This window comes from Nipponia nippon, unplaced genomic scaffold, assembly GCF_047370975.1.
Source record: "Nipponia nippon isolate SJK-2023a ecotype South Korea unplaced genomic scaffold, ASM4737097v1 scaffold_2, whole genome shotgun sequence".
Lineage (NCBI taxonomy): Eukaryota > Metazoa > Chordata > Aves > Pelecaniformes > Threskiornithidae > Nipponia > Nipponia nippon.
Window position 1 is genome coordinate 29,973,912 of NW_028262336.1, and position 10,618 is coordinate 29,984,529.

Sequence of the window (10,618 nt, forward strand, 5' to 3'; positions counted from 1 at the left end):
AAACCAAAAGAATGAAAATGAAGCATTCCACAAGGATTTTTGTGTTATTTGTGTTTATATAAAAATACCTCCTTTAAACAATTGTTAAGAGGTCAACTCATTTAAAAATGACAGTTTGGAACTAGCTATGTTGAAATGCAAACAAGCACATAAAAATCACTAACTTTCACTGGATTAGCCTGGGAAAACTGGTTTCTTATAAAATAAATTACCTTCTACAGACCGTACCATCTAAAAGAAATGCAAGAATCAGGAAGAAAGTATAAAGACCACTCACAACAATTCCAAACATTCTAGTGCATATTTACTAGATATATTATCTATGAAATAGTTTAATATTTCAATATTCAAATTACAAGTTTCTAATAAAATAACGAACCTCAACAGGATTGATTCTATTCTTTGCAGAGACAAGTGCTGCTAGAGTTACACAGAAATGTAAACATTTATCGAAAACCTAAGGCTGAAACAGGCATCTGCTACGGAAGTGAAAATTTCAGCTTTTGTCAGCGGAATCTACCGCACACGACACAACTCCTCGTTGCAAACTAGTGTATCAACCAAACAGCTTAAAGAGGCAAAAAGGCGTATGCAGAGCTTCATCTTGGCCCCCATTTGATGTCTTTTACACCATGAAATTGCCTTTTCAAAGCATGGTTGTCTGCCCACTCAGCATTTAGAAATGAGTCATCGTCATCCTCTTCTAGTTTCTGTAAACAGAACGACAGGTTAAGAAGGCAGTAATGAATGCAACCTGCAGTTAGTGCCTACAACAGCACAGCTCACATACAGTAAAAAGACACTGTTACCTTAAGTTCCTCCTGCTTTCTGTAGTAATACAGCATCATCTGTTTTTGCTCTTCATGACTAATCAGAGGTTCACGCCCTGGAGCTCCTTGTCCTTTCTGAAAAGGAAATCGTAATTTTTTTTTTATGATAGCGTTTGTGATACAAAAGAGAAGCTGCTATGAAAAGATAGCAAAATCTTTCTTCAGACAATAGGATTTCTCAAACTTAATAAGGTCCCTCAGGACAGGAAAATAAATGTTGAGAAACTTCTGCTGCATTCAAGTGAGAATTATTTTTTCATCTCAGCATCTGAGTCATGCTGTCAATTCTGTGGACATCAATGGAAGATGCAAACAAGATTGAGTTTATTTTACTTAAACTTCTGCTCTAAAAGACATAATAAATCTCTCTGCTTTAAGGCCATTCTAGATGTCTCAGGATGGGCCCATCCATCTTTAGCTCCCCTGCTAATACAGACTCAAGATGGCATATGACTTGGTAAAGCAGGGGAGGCAGGCAGTTACAAAACACTAGAAATAAAAGAATTTTTTTTTTCCAGGCAACTCTCCTCATGGAAGAAATGATGCACACAGCAGAAAATAGCTGATGTTTGCTATTGTCAACAATAGCAAACAGAACAGTTTGAATGGAGATGGTGAATCCTCTCTGGAACAAAAAGGGTTTGAGGTGGTTTAAATTAGCTTTCCAAGCCAAGAATGCAGGTTATTCCTTGTCAGATAGAAAACCACTGCACTATTTTGCATTCTCTGGAGAGGTCCATCAACCGATGAAACAGTAAGACAACTTTCCTGGGAGCCTACACTTCAATGGCTGTTGAGTTGTCACACAATTTTTCAGTCACCCTGATAGGAAAAAGAAAGCAATTCTGGTCTTCTAAATGACAAACACACAAATCACTTGACTTATCTTTGAGGAATTCTATTGCAGATAATAAGAGATAATCTGCAGATAAAAACCTCTACCATAAACATTAATGCTTTCTGTGGCAGAGAAGCTCTCACTGATGTGGAAGTGAAATGCAGCTCCAGAGTAATTCTGAGCTATGGTTAAGTACTCTGAGACATCTGACATTCACAAAAGCACCCTTTGAATGTGGTAATTTTTTATATATATATATATACACACACACACGCACACACACATATATATATACACACGTACACACACACACACGAACATCTTCTGACAAAGCTCTGAAAGTGAACTGAAACACCAAACATTCTTCCCTTGAGTATGGCATTCTCACCAGAGATAAACACAACTGCGCAGTTAGTACAAAATCACTTTGTCCAAAAAAATAACAAACAGTCCCAGTAGCTTGGTACTAATTCTGATATTGCAAGAACACGACCATTGCATCAGGCACCAGTATACACTTAATGGCTGGCTCTTCCTGAAGCATCAGGTCTATAAAACTGAGGAGCAGCAGGAGATCTTGGGCTCGTTTTAGCTCATTACTCCAGAGGATGACTCAGACCTGTGTTCACAACTAACACAGAAGGCCTCATCTGCTTCACCACATCTGACAGCTGGAAAGTCTCATTTCTTTAAAAAAATGTCAGCTGGGAGCTTTAGGTGAGCTGCAGCACAACTGGGTGGTGCAGGCCCAGCAGCTTGTTCTACCTTCTAGCGCTCAGCAAGTTCTCACTGAACGCTTTGGGAGAGCGCAAGTTCAGGCTCTTCCACAACCCGTGTGCTCTCAAAGAAGATGCATGTCCACATTTCCAAGGCAACTGAGACAGTTTGAGGACCTGCCATCAAGAAACTCAGGGCATCACAGGCAGGAAATTACTGAGTTACAGACACTGTCTTTCAGACACAGAACAGACTGAAAGGGGGATGAGAGGTATCCATACACCACATACGCACAAAACATTAAAACTGTTTTTTAAAGGCCAGAATATGGAGACAAAAACATTCACAAGTAGAATTAGAAAAACTGGGCAGACTGAATGTCTAGGTCTGGTCAGTGCTCTGCACTCAGATGGAACTGAGAGCCAGCTGAGGGATTTTTTTTTTAAAACTTTTCAGTTTGTATTTCATCTATTTTTAAATACCTCTTTGCTGTACTTTAGAAAAGTGCTATGGAGCAAGTAATAGCAACTACAGTATTTAAGTGACAGGCAAAGGAATTACTAAAGAAAAACTTAGAACATAATAAATTAAAACCTTAAAATAGATGTACAGTTTTAAGACACTCAAGACAGAACTAATCTAATCCATTTTATACACCTACGGACAATTCTCTTCCACAGAGAATTAGACAGCCAAAGGTGAATAACTTGTGAAGAAATCTCCCAGCGATACTTACTTTCTGTATCTTGACAATGATCGTTGTTTTCTCATTTTTCCCTACATAGTCAGAGAGCAACTTTGTTTCTTTCAACTCCTTTCCTGCCCACCATAATTGTGCTTCTGATTCTTCTATGACTTCAAGTCCAGCCTGTGACAAATAAACAAACAAGGTGAAGTGCTGGGAGGTGTTGTTTTTTTGCTTTTTTTCAAAACCAGAAAAATTTTCTGGGAAAATCTTTCTGGAATTACTAACAGAAAGACCAGTGTAATTTTACACTATACTTCTGCTACATCTGTCTCCTCATACTCATCTACAGCATTTTCATTCATATTCCATTCAGTCTTGATCTAACATAAACACTTTAGGCAATAAATTCTCAATACTGGCATTAGAATGAAATGAAAAGCTATTTAAAATGAGTCCCAGACTTACCTGAACTTTGTATGTAGCATTTGAAATAAACTTCATTCATCTTTTTTCTAGTTAAGCTACTGGCGTGCTTTTACATAAACTATCAGACAAAAATATTAAACAAAATCTGTCATGCAAATGAAAACAACCTTCATTGATAAAATGGAGAACAGCATAGCACATATTCAACCCAGGCACTACATGTAATCCAAATACATTACTGCATACATGAGTTCCCGACAAGTCTTCTTTATCTTCAAACTCCATCCTAACTGGATCATGTGGAGGCAATCCCATTGGATACACAATCATCACAGCCCCTCGGAGCTGGTCCAATGCATCTTTCACCATCTCCATATTAACACACACATTGGCCTGAACTTGTTTCTGAAATACAGGCAGGAATCATTGATAAGTTAAAAAAATATGAAGAAACACTTTGTTTTGTAGTCAGTTCAAAGGTTCAACAGTGGGATATTTGAGCAAAGCTAACTGGCTGCACAAAGTTATTAGGAGCACAAATTTTCTCATTTGAATATTGACTTCTGAATACATCACTACACTTTTGCCTCCTCCATTTAGCTTGCTTACACTGGGGCGGGGGGCAGAGAGGAAGAGACATCCTTCACTAAATTGTATAGGAGGCATTTAGCAACAAATGCCTGCGAGATACAGGCATTCAAGTAAGTACACATACGAACACAGAAACTGGATGGGGAGTCTTTTGTTCCAAGTACTTATGATTCATGAACAAGATTCAAAACAGTAGAATTCAAGTGAGGGCTAAAGAAGGGGCCTGAAACTTGAGGGAAAAAAAAATAGAGCACATGTGAGCAGAAGAGTAAAGTTTGGCATATTGCACGGCTTATGCAGAGATCTGTAAGATCAAATACTTGAGATCATTCCAAACCCTACTGCAACAGACAGAGGAAAAACAAGACACATCTGGAAGAGAAGAAAAAGTTTTTGCTTATGGATTTAATAGTTCCAATATTTTAAGTATCAAGGTTTATAAAAAAGAGAGTAAGAGAATGTTGCCTCCTTGTGGATGCGCTTAAACTACTTAACTGGCAAGTACAATTGTTTTCTTAATCTCAGATGATCAACTTTTTTGTTTGTTTGTTTTAAATAAAGAGGCATATTTTTTCATTTTCATCATTATAAAGTGATGAACCTAACAAACCACTTCACAAACTATCCTTAACTTCATTCACCAGTGAATGGCAGTGACTTCTGGAGTAAGTCAGCATGCAGTGCGGCAATTTTGCAACTTTTTATTGTAAATGACAACATGGTATATAGTTGGAAGTTTCACCCAGGAAGACCTGCAAAGTGGAGACCAGATCTGCAGGTATTTTCGACTCAAGAAGTAAAAATACATATTATTAATTTCCTCCCTGTTTAGAAACAAGAGTTGATGAAATGCAATCCAACAGAAAAAACAGTCCATCTGGAGAAAATCTTTATAGTCCAGAAGCTTTAATCTGAAACATCTCTCATTTTGCATAGATTTTGCTACGACTCAGAACAGTTTGGCTGAAATCCTGCCTCAATTCAGGAAAAGTTTGCTGCAACTCAGCGCATTGGAAGCACTGACAGGCAATAGGGCAGCTCCTCGGCTTGCCTCCACGAGGCCTTTGGAAACACTGAGCTGCTCACTCTCAACGACTGATATGACACTGTTATCATCAACGAAACAGCCAAGAAGGCCAATTTAAGTGCACAAGCAACACTAAAAATTCAGTAACGTTATCTATTTGCATAACTGGTTTAAAGCTGTTTTAAAGTTCCACACATACTAATTCACAGAACTGTAGGGGTAGGGAGAAGAAAATTACTTGCAGATGTTTATAAAAAAGCAACCTGATAATAAATATTACTTAATTTGTGTTTCAACGTCAAATGAAAGTTGAGAAACAATACAGAGCATCTACAGATTTGGTAAAATGAAGTTGAATCATTGAGACCATAGTTCCATCAGGGCAAACCCTCACACTTATCTTTAAATATACAAACTCATTGGGACTGAGCATGAGTCCAAGTGCTTGTAAAACCAAGGACTAATCTAAGAGATTAGAACACATTTTTCAATTAATTATACATAAAACTCGAAAGACTATGTTAATGAGCAAAAGGTATTTTATTCCAGGAACATCACAGAATGCAGTTAATTTTTCACCAGAAAACACGACAAGCATTCACCTAAAGAATGCATCAACAACAAATTAAGAGCATGTGGATAAAATTATATGTGATTTAATCATTCAGTGTGGTCTCGGCTGCCAGCATTCGCTTGATGTTTAATACCTTATTCCTTAACTTGTTGAACCAGCTTGCCAGAAGCCATTAAGAAAATCATTAACAGAAATGTCAGTTTTTATTAGACTGTTCACATCACTTCACGATATTACTCAAAAAATGTTAGCACTGAAAAAAGTCTATTTTTTCTGAAGCTGCCCAACTACATAGCACCTATTATGAAAGTCCCACATACCACATGCTACTTCAGGAAGCTTACCTTAGAGATTAATGCCTTGGCTTCCTCTATTGTCTTCTTTATAACTTGCTGCATTTTTTCATTTGGAGCTAAAAAGTAGAGACAGATATTTAACAGTCTACACTTACTATAAAGAAACCAAGCAAATGACTTGTCCAGGTTATTCTCTACTGTTAGCAAATTAAACAAGTTTGCTAGTTCACTGCCATATTTATTACTAACCTAAGAAACAAAATAGTATTTGTCCTCGGAGAGCCAAACTTACTTTGCCACAAAGACATTTGATTGGTATTTGGAACTTCATTTGGGACAAAAATACCGAGTAGAAAGCAACAGCCATAATCTCATACCACAACCAAAACCAAGACTCTCTTTCCCATGCCATACTTACGACTGTTGCGGGCTGTGCTGGCAGATGTGCACAAAAGGGACAAGAGCTTGGAATTTTCTGACTTTTTTCCAATTAAAATTTCAATCTAACAGCAAATGCAGTTTTGCAAATACAATGTGCATTTCATATTACAGTTACCTATTTTAATTGTTATAAAAAGCCTCTCCTCAAAAACAAAAATCCAATTAAATCATACTCATTCACAGCTGAACATTTAAATGCATCATTTGATGGTATTTAGTTTGGCCCACATTTCCATGCTGTTCAATATTATAACTTTGTTAATATTACAAAGCTGTCCTCCCACTAACAAATAAATGCCCAAGTACAACTACAAGTGGTACTGTCCTTATGTTAATGTTGCTTGCAAATTTTTACTGTAAGGCCTGACACTGCTCACACCCATGCCAAACAAGACAGGCTTTGTCCGCGTGCCTACGTACAAGACACTCAGCTATTTCCGAGAACGCAGTCAGGAGGGAAAACACGTTACTATAATATAAGCTCTTAATCAAGTTCAGCAAAGGCTTAAATTTGATTGCGCAACGTGTTGTGTTAGAAGAATTATTTTCCCCAAAATAAGACGCTTGGAGTAAGCTGTTTGCATATGACAAGTTAAGACTATGTTATTCAAAGATTCCTCCTTAACTGAGCTGCCCTGCCATCAACATCTAAAGGGCGGCTGACCCGACAGGGGCGGCTGTGGTGTCAAGAGTACAGGGACAGACAGCAAGAAGACAATCGCGGTCTATTCTGTGCAATCAGTCCTCACGCTCTCAACTCTAAAGTGGTGGTCAATGCACATACCAAGTGCTAAGGCAAAACCACTTGGCTGGAGTTCCAGAAGGAAAAAGTGACAGGAGTGAGTTCAGTAAGTCTGAGTCACAGCAAATGAGAAAAAAGGAGAAATATTAGGAAAACAACCTGTTAATGTATCTTGGAGCCTCTGGGGAAAAATGGTACACAAGTATGCATTTACAAATGGGGAGAATAAACTAAAGTGAAACAGTAAAACTTGCTTCTGATAATGGTTTACTTATCTTTGGAGTTTACTTCCAAGTACTACAGTTGCACAGTTAAATAACATATGTGCTGAAGAGATAGACTGCTATTTAGGCTTTTAAATCAACATTACACCAGGCCCTAATCCAAGACAGAAGACTTGCCTATGTAACTGATATTTTAGCTGATCTGTCGTGAAAGCAGGCTCTTAAAATAGCTGCTACTTATTTTTATACGGATTATTTTTATAATTAGCAAATAAACAAGAACCAGCTAACATGCTGGCCTGAAATATGTATACTTAATATCTATTAATTTTTTTCCATCTTCTAGGACAGTGAGGTAAAAGTCACAGGTCCAGAAATATGCTTTTCATGTTCCTCATTATATTATAGATTATCTATGTCTGCAGGGAAAGAAACAAACATTTACGATTGATTTACCATGTCCATTTCTTCGCCCAATTTCATCCTTCTTGAAGACACTTCCACCACTTGGTACACACTTTTCTGCCCACTCATCCTTTAACTTCAGTTCTTCGATTTGCTCATCTGTCAGTCCTTGCATATTATAAGGCAAGAAAACACCATGCTCTGCCAGCTCCTCCATCTCTTTAAAGTGTTTAGAGAACAAGATTAAAAATGTGTGTTATTGAGAACATATCATTTACAAAAGCCTTTCACATTATGTACACGCAGGCAAAACTTACTCCTAGCCTTCAGTTTCTAAAGAGCTAAGTATATGGAATAAATAATAAGGTGTATATATATATACACACAAATATATAGCTATATGTGCTGTAATTACATTATAATTCATACATTTTGCATATATACGAAACAATGTAACAAATGACACAATGCAGGTATGCAGACCTAGACAATACTTGCTGGCCATAAACTTTTTCGTTTTGGTACTTCCTTAGTCAGCTTTAGCTGACTGCATATTCCTTTTTCTAAGTACTTTCGGGAAAGCAACTTCTTTTGAAATAGAAACACATTTTATTGTTATAAAGTAATAAATTTCTTTGCAGTTCAGAAAATACGTAACTGGGCTACCTATACCTTTGTCCATGTGACATCCAACGCAAGGGGTCAGATTCACACCCAGTATGAAATAAAAAAGTCTCTACAATAATTCATGTCTAATCAAGAAAAAATGGTACAGGGTAATTCTAGCTGAGACAACAAAGAGGTGCAAACGCTGGTTACTAATGCACAGTCTCACGCAGCGAGAGCAGATAGTGCGTGGATTCGGTTTCCTAGCTCTTGTCTAGCCTGTTGCATCTGATCCATGGCCTGCAAGCTACACTCACTACCTTCCCCTGGAACAACTTATCCAGCTGTCAGCCCACTTCACAGCATCCTTTCCTTGAAGGCCCCCCAGCCTCTTTACCATCACCGCATTAATTAAAGCATATCCATCTCACAACAGACACACCAGAAGTACCCCAAGTCCCAAGAAATGGCAATTCCGTTCCTGTGGCTGGGAATACAGGCACACACATGACAACATAAAGGCTAAGACTAAATTAGCAAGTACTGTGGAGCAACAGCAGCAGATCTGTGGAAAGAGTGAGTGCTGAAAATACGGTAACCACGTGTCGTGGTTTAACCCCAGCCGGCATATATTTATTTTTATATATATTTATTTATTTATATATGTATTTATTTATATATATATATTATTTATATTATGTAAGATACCCAGCACATCCCCGAGCAGTGATTGCTGGCCCCCGGCCAACTCCCCCAGTTTATATACTGAGCATGACGTCATATGGTATGGAACAGCCCCTTGGCCAGTCTGGGTCATCTGTCCTGGCTGTGCCCTCTCCCAGCTTCTTGGCAGGGCATGGGAAGCTGAAAAAGTCCTTGACCAGGGTAAGCACCGCTTAGCAACAACTAAAACATCAGCGTGTTATCAACATTATGCTCATACTAAATCCAAAACACAGCACTACACCAGCTACTAGGAAGAAAATTAACCCTATCCCAGCTGAAACCAGGACACCACACCACGGTGTTTGGGTTTTGGCATTTTTTTCTTTCAGATTATCCTCAGTATGGCCTCATACACTACAAACATAGTCGAGGCTGGAGCACATTAGGCCTAGACAGACCACATCCCTCAGGTCAGTCTCACCTGAAGGGAATCCCACTTCACGTGTTCCCAGGCTGATCCACAAAGCGAACCAAAGCGTGGTCAGCAGGGACAAACAGTAAATATTTTTCAAAAGTTGACTCCCGAATTGAACTAAAGCACTAATTCAGACACACCCACACTCTCCATCACATGGCAAGTGGATGCCTCGCACCACGCATGCACTAGGCAGCACGAGAATTTCCTTCACATATCGCGTACGCCTCTGGTCACAAAGGATTTACGCAGCCTCTGTGGGACAGGACACGCTGCAGTTCAGTCACGCAACAGACGAATTGTCGGCCACGTACAGTGGGAAGCTCCCCAAAACATAAGGACTACCAAAATACCAGAAAGTGGGAATTTACACGTGGCTTGGCAACTTTGGTAGGGATTCGCTGTTCTCTTAGATTTAGGGGAGGATGGCTTGTGCTGCTAAGCTGGGATTCGAGAGGTATTTCTTCACGCCAGCCAGCACAGACCTCCTGCGAGGCTGCAGCCAAGCAACCTCCCAGCGGGGCGCGAACAGCCAGGAGGCGGAGGGGTGCTCCAGCCCCGGGCAGCCGGCCTCCCCTCGCTCCGAAAGCGGCCCGCCCCCCCGCCTCAGAGCTCCGCACCCGCCGGAGGGGCGGCCAGGCCCGGGCAGGCGGCGAGCCCAGCCCTGCCTGCGCGGGGCGGGCCGGTACCTGAGCAGAGGCGCTGCACCTTCAGCCTCCCGTTGTAGATGCGGGCGACGAGGGGCGCCAGGTCGGCCAGGCGGGCGCTGCCGGCCGCCTCCAGCAGGAACTGGCTTTCGTCGCCGCGCTTCACGTGGAGCCGCACCATGGCGGGGCCGCTCGGGGAGAGGAGGCGGCCGTTAATGCCGTTGCAGCCGCTGCCCGTCTCCCCTCCCTCCCCACAGCAACGGATCCGCGTCCCTGGATACCGGCGGCGGGAAGGGAGCGCGGGGTGAGGGGGGGGGGAACGGCCGCACCCGCCGCTTCCGGGCCGCCCTGAGGGCGCGGCGCCGCCCGCCCCGCTTCCGCCCGCCCACCGGAGCCGCGAGCAACGGTGCCTCCCACCCGGCGCC

At 40.9% G+C, this 10,618-nt stretch overlaps 1 protein-coding gene across 1 annotated transcript; it reads right to left on the reverse strand.

The window, feature by feature from the left end:
• Positions 1-282: 282 nt before the first annotated feature.
• Positions 283-10,589, reverse strand: CFAP298 (cilia and flagella associated protein 298). Its single transcript, XM_087756553.1, has 7 exons — positions 10,236-10,589; positions 7,851-8,018; positions 6,036-6,103; positions 3,746-3,904; positions 3,122-3,253; positions 810-905; positions 283-710 (listed from the first exon to the last, which is right to left on the reverse strand). Exons 1-7 carry the CDS (start codon positions 10,372-10,374, stop codon positions 600-602), a joined length of 873 nt encoding a protein of 290 aa, XP_087612679.1. The 5' UTR covers positions 10,375-10,589; the 3' UTR covers positions 283-599.
• Between the last annotated feature and the right edge of the window lie 29 nt (positions 10,590-10,618).

Excerpts from the sequence above, each read along its gene's own strand:
- CFAP298 (XM_087756553.1), bottom strand. The coding sequence starts at position 10,374 with ATGGTGCGGCTCCACGTGAAGCGCGGCGACGAAAGCCAGTTCCTGCTG. Across the intron at positions 3,254-3,745 it reads AAGACTTGTCGGGAACTCAT|GCTGGACTTGAAGTCATAGA; the intron begins GTATGCAGTAAT and ends TATTTGTCACAG. Across the intron at positions 711-809 it reads GAAAGCAGGAGGAACTTAAG|AAACTAGAAGAGGATGACGA; the intron begins GTAACAGTGTCT and ends TTCTGTTTACAG.